This window comes from Thalassophryne amazonica, chromosome 4, assembly GCF_902500255.1.
Source record: "Thalassophryne amazonica chromosome 4, fThaAma1.1, whole genome shotgun sequence".
In the NCBI taxonomy this organism is placed as follows: Eukaryota; Metazoa; Chordata; class Actinopteri; order Batrachoidiformes; family Batrachoididae; genus Thalassophryne; species Thalassophryne amazonica.
Genome location: NC_047106.1, coordinates 70,680,710 through 70,695,000, shown reverse-complemented (window position 1 = coordinate 70,695,000; position 14,291 = coordinate 70,680,710). Strand labels below are relative to the sequence as shown.

At 42.0% G+C, this 14,291-nt stretch overlaps 1 protein-coding gene across 3 annotated transcripts in view; it reads left to right on the top strand.

The window, feature by feature from the left end:
- Positions 1–14,291, top strand: part of atm (ATM serine/threonine kinase) — a 132,250-nt gene that overhangs the window by 34,202 nt on the left and 83,757 nt on the right. For all 3 annotated transcript variants that reach the window (XM_034168086.1, XM_034168084.1, XM_034168085.1), the window contains exons 18-29: positions 4,977–5,170; positions 5,437–5,516; positions 5,763–5,918; positions 6,168–6,243; positions 7,076–7,206; positions 7,370–7,487; positions 7,586–7,753; positions 7,962–8,137; positions 8,254–8,497; positions 9,400–9,512; positions 9,983–10,109; positions 10,414–10,613. In XM_034168086.1, coding sequence (XP_034023977.1) covers positions 4,977–5,170; positions 5,437–5,516; positions 5,763–5,918; positions 6,168–6,243; positions 7,076–7,206; positions 7,370–7,487; positions 7,586–7,753; positions 7,962–8,137; positions 8,254–8,497; positions 9,400–9,512; positions 9,983–10,109; positions 10,414–10,613 — 1,783 coding nt within the window. The remainder of the gene's footprint in view (positions 1–4,976; positions 5,171–5,436; positions 5,517–5,762; positions 5,919–6,167; positions 6,244–7,075; positions 7,207–7,369; positions 7,488–7,585; positions 7,754–7,961; positions 8,138–8,253; positions 8,498–9,399; positions 9,513–9,982; positions 10,110–10,413; positions 10,614–14,291) is intronic.

Below are 14,291 nucleotides of genomic sequence, written 5' to 3'. Positions count from 1 at the left end.
TTTTACTGGATTATTATTGTTGTTATTATTTTATCAGTTTAGCTTGTCATTAAGAGCTGGTTGAGGAACAACTGACAAGCTCTTTACTCTCACAAGGATCCTGGAGGGTGCCTGGGAGTATGCCCATCCAGTCTACATGTGTTTTGTGGACTTGGAGAAGGTGTATGATCAGGTACTCGGGAAGATACTGTGGGAGGTACTGTGGGAGTATGGAGTGAGGGGGTCCCTTCTCAGGGCCATCCAATCTCTGTACTCACAAAGCGAGAGCTGTCTTCGGCTGCTCGGCAGTAAGATAAGAAAAGATAAAACCTTATTGTCCATAAAACGGAAATTTGACTTACATGAGCTGCCGAAGCCCCAAGACGTGAACACACATCAAACATTCATCATAAAACATTCAACATAAAATCATTTTAAAAGTAGTGTGTGGTCTGCAACAGTGTGTTCATTTGGTCTCCCTCTGATTTAAAAGTGCGATGGAGTGTGGCACAAATGAGTTCTTGTATCTATTCCTGCTGTAACGATGCACTCTAAAGCGTTCCCCAGAAGGAAGAAGCTCATATTGACTGTTCAAAACATGGGCTGAGTCTGTAGAGATTTTATCCGCAAGTCGTAAGGCTTATTTCCTGCACAGCTCTGTGAATTTGTTCTCCACCGAGTGGCCCACAATTTTGGAGCAGATGTTGAGGAGCCTCAGTATCCTGTTCTTCAACTGCACTGAGAAGCCACAGAACCACACAGAGCTGCCATACAGCAACACACTCTGAATAGTAGCTGTGTAGAACTGGTCCCGAATGACTGGACTGGCTCCAAAGCCAGTCCAGCTTGTTGCACAGATAGTCTATGTGAACACTCCAGGAATGTAAGTAAGTTGAACTCGTTTCCGGTGGGGGTTGGCCTCTGCCAGGGCTGCGCCTTGTCACCAATCCTGTTTGTGATATTCATGGACAGGATATCGAGGCGTAGTCGGGGGGAGGAGGGTTGTCAGTTTGGTGGGCTCAGGGTCTCATCACTGCTTTTTGCAGATGATGTGGTCCTGTTGGCTTCATCGGCCTGTGACCTCCAGCACTCACTGGATCAGTTCACAGCTGAGTGTGAAGCGGCTGGGATGAGGATCAGCACCTCTAAATCTGAGACCATGGTTCTTAGCAGGAAACAGATGGATTGGCTACTCCGGGTAGGGATTACGGTCTTGCCCCAAGTGAAAGAGTTCAAGTACCTCAGGGTCTTGTTCACGAGTGAGGGGACGATGACACATGAGATTGGCCGGAGAATTGGCGCAGCAGGGGCGGTGTTGCATTCGCTCTACCGTGTGTCTGTGTGTGTGTGTGTATATATATATATATATATATATATATATATATATATATATATATATATATATAATATTCTATTTCTACCTCATTTTCTTATTTATTGTATTGTTACAAGTATTATTATTACTGCTTATCCTTGCACACACTGTTTGATGCACATTTTCCTCTACTCACACCCATCTTGTGTGTTTTTCTTAAGAGCTGACGTAACGTGAATTTCTCCACTGTGAGATCAATAAAGTCTTATATTATCTTACTAAAATCAAATCAATTTTATTTATATGGCACCAAATCACAACAAACAGTTGCCCCAAGGCGCTTTATGTTGTAAGGCAAAAGCCATACAATAATTACAGAAAAACCCCAACGGTTAAAACGACCCCCTATGAGCAAGCACTTGGCGACAGTGGGAAGGAAAAACTCCCTCCAGCAGAACCAGGCTCAGGGAGGGGCAGTCTTCTGCTGGGACTGGTTGGGGCTGAGGGGAGAGAATCAGGAAAAAGACATGCTGTGGAAGAGAGCAGAGATCATTCACCAATGATTAAATGCAGAGTGGTGCATACAGAGCAAAAAGAGGTGAATAAAAAGAAACAGTGCATCATGGGAACCCCCCAGCAGTCTAAGTCTATAGCAGCATAACTAAGGGATGGTTCAGGGTCACCTGATCCAGCCCTAACTATAAGCTTTAGCAAAAAGGAAAGTTTTAAGCTTAATCTTAAAAGTAGAGAGGGTGTCTGTCTCCCTGATCTGAATTGGGAGCTGGTTCCACAGGAGGAGCCAAGAGGAGTATTGGGGTGATATGGTACTATGAGGTCCCTAAGATAAGATGGGACCTGATTATTCAAAACCTTATAAGTAAGAAGAAGAATTTTAAATTCTATTGTGGAATTAACAGGGAGCCAATGAAGAGAAGCCAATATGGGTGAAATATGCTCTCTCCTTCTAGTCCCTGTCAGTACTCTAGCTGCAGCATTTGGAATTAACTGAAGGCTTTTCAGGGAACTTTTAGGACAACCTGATAATAATTGAATTACAGTAGTCCAGCCTAGAAGAAATAAATGCATGAATTAGCTTTTCAGCATCACTCTGAGACAAGACCTTTCTAATTTTAGAGATATTGTGCAAATGCAAAAAAGCAGTCCTACATATTTGCTTAATATGCACATTGAAGGACAAGATTTGTGGGGCCAAGTACAATAACTTCAGTTTTATCTGAATTTAAAAGCAGGAAATTAGAGATCATCCATGTCTTTATGTCTGAAAGACATTCCTGCAGTTTAACTAATTGGTGTGTGTCCTCTGGCTTCATGGATAGATAAAGCTGGGTATCATCTGCATAACAATGAAAATTTAAGCAATGCTTTCTAATAATACTGCCTAAGGGAATCATGTATAAAGTGACTAAAATCGGTCGTAGCACAGAACCTTGTGGAACTCCATAATTAACCTTAGTCCGTGAAGAAGACTCCCCATTTACATGAACAAATTGTAATCTATTAGATAAATATGATTCAAACCACTGCAGTGCAGTGCCTTTAATACCTATGGCATACTCTAATCTCTGTAATTTTTTTTTACTGGTCAATCTTCATTCCTACTCTCACCTATGATCATGAGGGTTTAGTCATGACTAAATAACTAGATTGCGGGTACAAGCGGCCAAAATGGGCTTCCTTAGCAGGCTGGCTGGTGTCTCCCTTAGAGATAGGGTGAGAAGTTCGGTCATCCGTGGGGAGCTCGGAGTAGATCTGCTGCTCCTTCGCGTTGAAAGGAGTCAGCTGAGGTGGGTCAGGCATCTGGTATGGGTGCCTTGTAGGGAGGTGTTCCAGGCACGTCCACCTGGGAGGAGACCCAGGATTAGGTGGAGAGATCAGGGTTCTAGCTAGCGCAAACTTGCATTACGGCCTGTTACACTATAATTTTAGACCGTTACGCTTATTTTCAATACAGCGTAAGCGTGGGTTATTCCTCAATGCATCAGCTACTCAGGTCACTGCATGCCGATTTTCTTCTTGTAACGCACCGTCTTCTTGGCTACTGCACGATCTGTGTCAATATTATCCCTGGCATCATGCCAGCATCGAAACAGCGTAGAAGCAACAACAAAGACACGTGTAGTATCGCATCATATTTCAGACCAGTTTCACAGAGGAAATCGGACAGTCCCACTCTGAATGAATCTGATGGTGACCAAGCTGGCGAGCCTGGTCACAATGACGGGCCGTATCGGGAGAAAACTAGCGGGCCTGATGGTGAGGAAGCCGGCGGGGATCACGAGGAAACGGACGTGACTGATCACGAGAAATGAATAGCCCCCTGGCTGTTTGCTCCAAATGCGTCCTGCACCATTACACACAGCGATCACTGAAAGTGAGCAGACAGAGGGCCTCTCATACAATCTCACATGCTCAAACAAAGAGTGTCTGAGTATCAGGATTGCTCCACTAGCTTGGCTGTGAATGTTACTGGATCTGTCTGTGGCCAGCTCTCTCACTGCAGCACCATTTATCATATCAATGGAGTGAGGGGGAGGGACCGCTCCTCAGAGTGTAAATAAGCCTGGAAGTGTGAAAAGTGCTTTCAGAGCAGGAGAGAGCAAACACATAACTTCATAGAAGTATAAATTTGTGATGTGAGCTTTGTGTAATAGCAGACAGAAATTGCTTTGAGATGAAGACAAACATCAAACTTTATTGCAGACTCCAACATCTAAATAGACACCATCACATACAAAACATAAAACAAACATATAGCATAAAAAGGCGTTATAGTCAGTACAGTCTTCTTTGAGTTTGAACAACAAATCAAATGGTGTTCTGTGCATCTTTCAATAAAACATTTTTTTTTATCTCTATTCCTGGTTGCGTCTGAGTTTGAATATCTTCTGACAAGGTCCTTTGTGAAGGTAACGCACTGCTAAGATGCAAAGATAGGAAAATTATCCATTAAGACTACATAGTGTAAAAAGTACAATTTTCCCCTTTGGGTACCCCTAGATAGATTTAAATAGCTTAAATTTTCAAAAGCTCTGCACCACGGAAGGGGGGAAACCCCCTTCCCCACCCCCCGCTTGCTTCGCTCCCTCAACATTACCACTATGCTAAAATTTTATCCTAAGTAGAACCCTGGAGATTATATCTCCACACTGGCCTGGGAACACCTCAGGATCCCCCAGTCAGAGGTGGTCAATGTCGCACGGGAGAGGGAAGTCTGGAGTCCCCTGCTAGATCTGTTGCCCCCTGCGACCCAATTTCGGATAAGCGGTTGAAGATGAGTGAATGGGCTTGTCATTATGTGAGCATAGACTCTTCCACACCAAGATTCAGTGGCTGATTTTCAATGTTTTTTTTTTTTTTTTTTTTAAATGCATATTTAAATAAAGTACATCAGACAAAATTACCAGGATGCCTTGTTCCATCATCTGTTTTGCATGCTTGACAATTCTTCATTGTACTTTGTTTATTTGACCGTTGTTATTGTTCATTTGGCCAATGCATATTGTCACCCCTCTTAGTCTGATCTGCTTGAGGTTTCTTCCTACAATATAAAAATATCCAAGGGAATTTTTCTTGACCACTGTTTCCTGTTTGCTTGCTGAGCATGGGTTGGTAAGGTTATACTTCACTAATGATAAGTTTTTCATGCTTTGTCTTCCTCCAGGTGCAAAAAGCCTATTAGAAGAGAATCATCTGGCTCACCAGGACCTGGCTTTCCTTACAATCTTGGAGTTCCTGTGTCACTGCAGCTCTGTCCAGCCTAGCCACAGCCTCCTTTTTAAACCCCAGGAGGTGCGGCGCCGGCTGCTGCTGCTGCTCAACCAGATTGACTTCAGCAAAGCCCTGCATCTCAACATGGTAAGTAGCAGCTAGTGTTCAGGGCCCCAGGTTTGATAGAGACAGTTATGGTAATGGGTGTAACTTGTTTTCTGTGACCGTATCATAAATCACTGAACTGATGCTGAAATCAGTGAGAGAAAGTTGTAATCTACATTTGTATGGAAGAGCAAACATTGATAGATATATCACATTGTGATATGAAGCTTAGAAAGATGTCTTTGAGAGGCAAATACTTCTCAATGCTATTAGGTGCTGCATGTTCATAATGTCTTTTTCTCTTTCAGTATCTTGTCCTGTTACGGAAGCTACCATCTGATGACTCACTTTCTCCAGAAGAGTTTGATTCGCTGCTTCGACCTCTATCGTAAGTAATCTTGTGCAACTAAAAAGTTTTTTTTTTATTTATTTTGTAAAATGTTGGAGCATGATGAGTACTTTATTCTGACAAGTGTGAAATACTTTAAGAATTACATAGAATTTTAATTTCATGCCCTTCCTTGTAAGATGTACATTTTTGTTTCATCATTTCCAAAAATATAAAATGATAGTCGGTTATGTTGTTTTACTCATAGATTTTTGTGGTTAATAATCTTTTGTGTTGTATTTACAGAGACCTGTGTTTTCAGTACCGTCAGGACCAAGAGATTTGCGCTGCTGTGCTGCATTCTTCATTGCCGTCCATAAGAACCCTGGGAAGAACCCGACACACACCGGAGGAACTGAGACATGTACATGGAACCCTGCTGCAAGTGCTGTCTGGGTTCTGGTTAGTTCCCCCCTCAAACACATACAGTACTACAATCATCAGTGTAGACTGTTTGAGAGGAAAAGCACAGTGTGTTGTGACACAGAATGATCAAGTGGCAGATCTGTTCTATGGTGGCAACAGATACGCATGACTTTGAAACTTGAGAGTTCTGATCATTTTCATGTATGAATAAATGATGTCCTATTGTGGCTATTTATTGTGGGGTTTAGTTTCTGACACTTTCTTTGCTGTTGTGATGTTTTTCAGTGTCTTGGGCCAAACTGGGAAATGCATGGTGACTGTGCGAGCGGCTTTAGTGCAATGTCTAGTTGCCCTGCTAGAGGTAAGCTTCACAGAGGAGCTCTGACCTGCTGTTAGGAAATAGTACAGTTTCAGACTGAATTTTTCTGTCTCACTCACAGTATAAGTTCATATCTTATTCAACAGGGAAGACTTTCTTCTTTAATGACTGGAGGTTAGTTTGAGGGGAAAAGCTGCTTTATATTTTTAAATAGGGTTTTTTTTTCCTGCCAAAATACTTCTGTTACAACACCTAGCACTACCACTTGTATCTAGATAGTAAGTTAGCTTTTATGCTGCATCACTCACTCACTCACTCACTCACTCACTCACTCACTCACTCACTCACTCACTCACTCACTCACTCACTCACTCACGTGAGGGTGCAGACTTGTTCAACTGCAAACTGACAGCAACTTGTTGATTTAGGACCTTGCTCCATCTTCTGTAACATATAAGTGATTAAAGCCTTAATGTCTTATTTACTTTATGGTAGGTGATGGTTTAGTGCTTAAGCATTGAGTTTCAGACCAGAGGATCCTCTGGTCAAAACCCAGCTAGACTGGAAAATCACTAAGGTGCCCTTGGGCAAGCTTTTTCATCCCCAGTTGCTCCTGGTATATAGTGAGCGCCTTGCATGGCAGCACCCTGACATCAGTGTGTGAGTGTGTTTGTGTGACTGGGTGAATGCGAGGCATAATTGTAAAGCACTTTGTGCTTCTGATGCACATGGAAAATTGCTATATAAATGCAGTCTATTTATTTTTGCAATGAGCTGTTTAATTTCAGTTGAATTATTTATATGCATTTCCATTTTAGAAAATATTTATTTATTTAGTACAAGTTGTGTTTTTGACATGGCTCCTCTGTGCCAGGCGGACCCATGTTGTAAGTGGGCACATCTAACCCTGAAGGACGAACAACACCCAGTGTCTTCCATCCTGTCCTCTCACCTAGCAGATACCCATCACCAAGTCCGTATGCTCGTAGCCATGTCACTGGAGAGGTAAGCTTCAGCTGGAAGCTGATTTATGTCCACAAAACATTAGTAAAATTTCATATACTTTTAGAAAAATTGTAAATTTAAATTTGATCAAAAATGACAGAAAACTGCATTCTGTTCAGGAAGTTGGTGACAGATGTTGATCTGTTGCCTTTTCTGTATCCAGGTTGTTTTTGGAGGTCAGAGCAGAGAATCCAGATAAGAGAAAAATGTTGCCACTTAAGCACCAGCAGGCAGCATTTAAGGCTGTTTACCTGAAGGCTGAAGAGGGAATGAGGCTCAGAGTATGATCATTCTGTGTTACCACATATCAAAAACACATGCCCATTGTGATTATGTTCTCTGTGTAGGTCTGCATTAATTTATTCCTGATTATACACAGAAAAGCAGCTCTCCAGACCAGCAAGACGAGACATTTAATCGCAAATGCACCCTGTTGAAGAGTTTGTCCATGGTGTTGTGTTGTAGCCAAGTCTGTGAAAAACAGGCCCTGTTTGCTCTCTTCCAGTCCTACAAAGAGAACAATATAGAGGAGCAGCTCATCAAAAAGGTGATTGTTTCATAGCACCTTTTAATCTGTAGGAATCTATAGTCCAGTAATATTCTGTAATTTTTTTGGTGGTTGGAATATATATATATATATATATATCCCACACCATCTCTCCAAGAGGCACTTTTTGGCAGGCAAAATTTATACTCTGGTATGACATACTCTGGAAAATATGTTTTATTGTTTTCTTTTTTCTTTTTCTTTTCAGGTGTTGTGTAGTGTATCCAGAGTGCTGGGCTACAAGAATGTGAAAACATTTTTAAATTTTCACCTGTACTATTTGGTAACTCAGTGGCTGGCAGAGAGACAGTCTGATGATCGCTACACTCTTGGATCTTTCCCCTACACCCTCCTAAACCATGACACAGTGAAAGATTTCTATAAGTGAGAAAATAAAACTATATTTTTGGTTTCACTTCATCGCCCAACTCGAATTAATCGAAATTAATCAGAATTTCAGCAAGAATTCATAAAATTGGTTGTTTTGTTTCCTGTTGAAGCTGTTCCTACCAGGTGCTGATTCCCCACCTGGTCTTTCTGGATGACTTTGAGCAAGTGAAGTCTATTGGCAGGTGTCTCGAGAAAGACTGGAGAGAGTTGTTGGCAGACTGTTTCCCCAAGATTATGGTCAACATCCTGCCATACTTTGCTTTGCCTGCTCAGGATCCACAAGTGGCACAGCAGAGAGAAACGGCCCACAGGGTGTATGATGTGCTTAAAGATACCAACTGTCTAGGTAAACAGGTAAGTGTAATTGTATTTAATTAGATTGTATCTAACTTTATGGATAGAGTTTCCATTTTATGCAGTTTCACAATGTATTCCAATCACATATCAGTACTTTCAGTTTTTGCATGTAATGTGGTACTATACAGGAGTAATAACAGACCTACCAGCTGCTACACATTATTATCCTCTACTGGTTGAATGCTCGAAGAGGGATTATGTCATGGCGATTTCTGTCTGTCTGTCCATCCCAAAAAGGGGATGGACAGACAGAAATCAACTCTCTGTTTTAGGAGGTATTTCATGTAACTTGGTACAGATCCTTATGTATTGATACTATGCATATTTTTTATATTTATATTTTCATATTGTTCCAGTTGGGCTCTCTTTTTTTTTAACCAGTGTTATGGGCCTTTATAAACAATTTTTATTAGGGATTGCATGTAACGTGGTACAAATCCTTGTTATAGGTTGATAATATACATATTGTAATATCAGTCAAGAAAAATGATCAAGAAAATTGGTACAATTCCTTGAAATGTGATCTCAATTTAGCAAGCACTTGTACCAAAGCAGCATTTGCCAGCAGGGGATATTATTCCCTCAGCACTCTTGTTGTGTATTATGTGCGCATTGGAAACTCCCAATGCACTGTCATGCACAAGAGCCCAAAAACTGTGAATTAGGTTTTAAATGGGAAAACTAACCGGTGTTGTCAGAGCTGCTGCAGATGACTCTGCTGCTTTCCTAAAGCATTGCTGTCAGAAATAAAGGTTAATTCAGCAGCTTAATCTCAATCGCAGTAAAACCCATACCTCCAGGACAAACGCTAACAGACGTTGAGCTCATCTATGTGTAACTAACTAGCAGATTTACTTTAATTAACATTGATGCTTTCATACGTTTGGTTTTGTCCACAGCAAATTGACAGCCTGATCCACAGTAATCTAGCAGACATTGTGGTGGAGCTGCTGTTGACACTGTACGAAGGAAGTGGTGATGAAGGGGACAAAGACCTGAAAAAATTTTTAGGGTAATAGTCATTTTATCCCTCAGTTATTTTTCTGAGTGTAGCTACAGTACTTTTCAGCACAAGAAAAGAAGTGTGGTCAAAAACGGTATTATTCAAATCTGCTGCAGTGCTGCATCAGTTATAGAGTGGAGACAAAGTTTGCAGAATGCTTCAGGTACCAGTTGCAAAGAAGCCCAGAAAATGGGAACTTTTTTCCCACTGAAGTTGCAAACCTTTGATCCTAATATCTGGAATTCCAGTGCATACAGATACCATCGGGGCCTGATGTTTCTCAACCTTGCCTCTATTTTCCTTTGGTTTAGTTGTTTGTTGTTTACACTGTAATTTTTTCATTTAATCATTATGGTGACAGCATCCAGGTGTAACTCTTCGAATGAATATCATTTCCCCTCCCACATCTATGTAAATATCAAAGAAAAAGAGAAGCTGCACGACCCAATAGCTGTTTGTTGTTTGCTCACCTACCTCAGAGAACTGGATCCTGTACCAAACCCACCTTACTTTAGCTCCAGTGTCATCAAAGCCACTCTGGACTATCTCACCAAGTGCCACAGTGCCAACCATAAGTCAGTGGTTGCCATTCTGTCAAAAACCCCGGTAAGATGCCTCTTTTTGCCTTGGGTCTTTTTTTTTCCTCACTGTATCATTAGATACTGTATCTATCAACCTTGTTTCGGTGTTTGTTCGATCCAGAGCATGCTTTCAGTGCATCTTTCTTGTCACTGACTAGCACCTGTTCAGTACACCACCTATATTTGTTTGCTTGTTTAATGGCTAAATGATCAGAAATGACTTAAAGGTATGTCATCTAAAGACAACCCAGCTTGTTTTTACTGTTATATATGTTTATTTATGTCCCTTTAACGAGTTGTCATTTTCTGTTTTTTATTGATGACTGTAGATTTCTATCCAGAGGATTCTTCTGGCTTTGTGTGAGAGGGCAGCAGAGACAACCAATGGCTATGAATGTCATCGTATCCTCCTCATGTATCATCTTTTTGTCAGCTTGCTGCTCAGAGAGGTGAAGGACGGTTTGGGAGGAGCCTGGGCTTTTGTGCTTCGAGATGTCATCTACACACTTATTCACTATATCAACAGCAGGTTTGTACCTATACTCACATATTAATCTATATTCTGAGACAACTGTATGTGTGTATATTAGGCATGTGAATCCTATCACTGACAGTGATTCGATATGCATCTCGATACACTACCAGCGATACGATACATATAGCAATACACGACGATACCGACGATACGCTGCGATACGATTCACCCCTGTTCCCGATTTGATGTGATTTGATATGTACGAGGTCTATTAGAAAAGTATCCGACCTTATTATTTTTTCAAAAACCATATGGATTTGAATCACGTGTGATTACATCAGACATGCTTGAACCCTCGTGGGCATGCGAGAGTTTTTTCACGCCTGTCGGTTACGTCATTCGCCTGTGGGCAGTCTTTGAGTGAGGAGTCGTCCACCCGCTCGTCGATTTTTTTCATTGTTTAGGAATGGCTCAGAGACTGTTGCTTTGTTTGATAAAAAAATTTTCAAAACTGTAAGGCACAACTGAGTGGACACCATTCAATAAATTCAGCTGGTTTTCGGTAAAAATTTTAACGGCTGATGAGAGATTTTGGTCTGGTAGTGTCGCTTTAAGGACGGTCCACGGCGCCTGGCGGCGATCTGTGCTTCGAGGCGGCAGCGTCTCGCCGTTTCAAGTTGAAAACTTCCACATTTCAGGCTCTGTTGATGCAGTAAGTCGTCAGAGAACAGAGAACTTTCAGAAGAAGTCGGCATGAGGAGTTTATTCGGACATTCCATTAACGGTCATTTTGTAATGAAAGAACGTGCGGGCAGAGTCGCATGTCGGGCTGGACCCGACCGCGGGGGGTCGCGGCAGGAAAAACACCTCCGTTGGAAATCTTAACGGGCAAGTTGGAACATGCCCAAGCTGTTAAACAATTTCTCAGTTACTCACTTGTTGAAAGCCATTAAAAGCCGCCTGAATTCTACAAATGGTTTTCAACACGGAGGTGTTTTTCCTGTCGCGGCGCACACAGATTTGCCGAGTCGTCACGGAAACGACTCGGCGAATTTGCGCGTACGTCTTTCATTAAAAAAATGTCCTTAAACAGTGGAATGTCCGCATAAATTCCTCATGCCGGCCTCTTCTGAATCTTCTCTGTTCTCTCACGATGTCCTGGGTGAATTAAGCCATAAATTAGGATGTTTTAAGCTCGAATCAGGCCGACGACAGCGCCTGGAAGCGCTGCAGGACGTCCCGCTCCGTGGGAAGTCCTTACACCGACAGAAACACCCCATAATCTCTCATCAGCCGTTAAACTTTTCACAGAAAACCATCTTAATTTCTCGAATAGTGTCCACTCGGATATTCCTCACAGGTCCAGAAAAAATTTTGATAAAGCAACGCGCGCCGTCTCGAGCAGCGTGTGAAACAAAGGAATTCAGCCGAGAGGGCGGGACCACATCTCACTCAAGGCCTGCCCACAGGGAAATGACGTCACCGACACGCGTGAAAAAACTCACGCATGCGCACGAGGGTTCAAGCATGATTGGTGTAATCGCATGTCATTCAAATCCATATAGTTTAAAAAAAAAAATAAAAGGGTCGGTTTATTATCTAAGAGACCTCGTATTTGATGGCGATTCAATTCCTCACAATGCATTGTGATGTGATTTGGTGCGATCAATGTGATTCAGCATGATGCAAACAAATTATACCCAAAATTTAATACAAAATAAGAAGCTGAAATTCAGTATGGTACGATGGTATTCTTCTTCTTCTGATTCTGCTAGAGCAGGGGTGGGCAACTTGTTCCAGAAAGGGCCAAGAGGGTGCAGGTTTTCTTTGCAGCCACTGATTCCACCAGGTGATTTCACTGATGAATATCACTTTGAACAGATGGAATCAGTTAATCAGTGAAATCACCTGGTGGAATCAGTGGCTGCAAAGAAAACCTACACCATGGCTATTCAACTGACAAGCGCTGGTCCAGATGGTATAAGTGGACGCATCCTAAAAAATTGTGTTGAACAATTATCTGAGATCTTCTCCTTTATTTTTCAACAATCTCTTTACCATCAGTGTGTGCCAAAAATTTGGAAGGAGTCAGTTATTGTTCCTGTACCAAAGAACAAACTGGCAAAGTCGAATAACGACTACAGGCCTGTAGCTCTGACATCTATAGTTATGAAAAGCTTTGAAAAAATTGTCCAGTCTGAACTTTTGAGCCAGGTGGTGGATAGGCTAGACTGTCTACAATTTGCTTATAGGTCTGGCAGAGGGGTTGCCGATGCCTTGGGAACGTTGCTTCATTTTATTTCCTCTCATCTGGAGAGCCCTAACTCTTTTGCTCGAATGATCTTTGTTGATTTTTCATCTGCATTTAACTGTATTCGGCCACACATTTTGGCGCAAACTGTCCAGCTATAATATAGGACACAACCTTGTCTGCAGGCTGACAGACTTTCTCACAGACAGACCACAGCGTGTTAGGGTCAACAATGTTCTGTCAGATGTCCTCTTGTCCTCCACAGGATCACCTCAAGGGTGTGTCCTTTTGCCTCTTCTCTTTGTCCTGTACACTGATGAGTGCAGAAGTCAGCACGACGGCTGATATATCTTGAAATTTGCGGATGACACTGTGATTGTCTCTCTTTTGAAGGGCCCGGTCACTGAGCATGGTCCTGTGGTGTCTGATTTTATTGAGTGGTGTGAGGCCTCCTTTTTAAGGATAAACTCCTCAAAAACAAAGGAGATGCATATTGACCTTAGGAGATCTCCTCCTCCCCTCTGTCCTGTGCTCTTTGGCTCAGAGCCGGTGGAAGTGGTGCACCAGTACAAATATTTGGTAACAATTATTGATGACAAACTTACTTTTGAGGCTCAAGTTGATGCCCTCTGTTCCAAGGCCCATCAGTGCATGCACTTTTATTAGAAACTGCGGAATTTTAATGTTGAGAAGACTTTTATGAGAATGTTTTATTCATGTTTTGAGTCTATTTTAACATTTTCTTTTATATGTTGGTTTGGTGCTCTTTCTGTGAAGAATAAAAAGCACCTGCAAAGCATCATGCACACCTGTGGCAAAATTGCAGGATGCACTTTTAATGACCTGCAGGATGTGTACAGGACACATCTTTTGAAAAGGGGGAGACAGATCTCCTCAGACCCCAGCCATCCTCTGTGGGCTGAGTTCATACTGCTGCCATCCGGCCGCAGGTTCACTGTACCCAAGTGTAGAAACAACAGATTTAAAAATTCTTTTATTCCGGTTGCAGTTGGTGTTTTAAACCAGTCTTTATAACTGTAATTGTTGTTCATCTTTTTAATTGTCTATTTTTTGTGTTATTGTTTTACTGGATGTGTGAATTGGTGTGCATTTTTGCTGCTGCTCCAAACCAAATTGCCCCCTTGGGGATAATAAAGACACTTGAAACTCAACTGGCGGCCCGTGGGCCAGAACCGGCCTTTTAATAAGTTTGGACTGGCCTGCGGCCCATTTACCCATAAATATTAATAAATACACGATCAAAAGCCGCTACAAAGCGCATTCGCCAATTTTCTGCATTTTATGACACTTTGTGGCGCTTTCGGGCACGTTGAATTCTTTACGGCACGTCAGCACTGTTTCCAAACAGCCCCACCTCATGTGAAGGCATTGCGGGCACTTGAACAGTTGGTGGCGGTAATGTACCGTATCGGTTTGCAAACCACCAGTAAACTCGAACGAAGAAGAAGACAACAACAGGG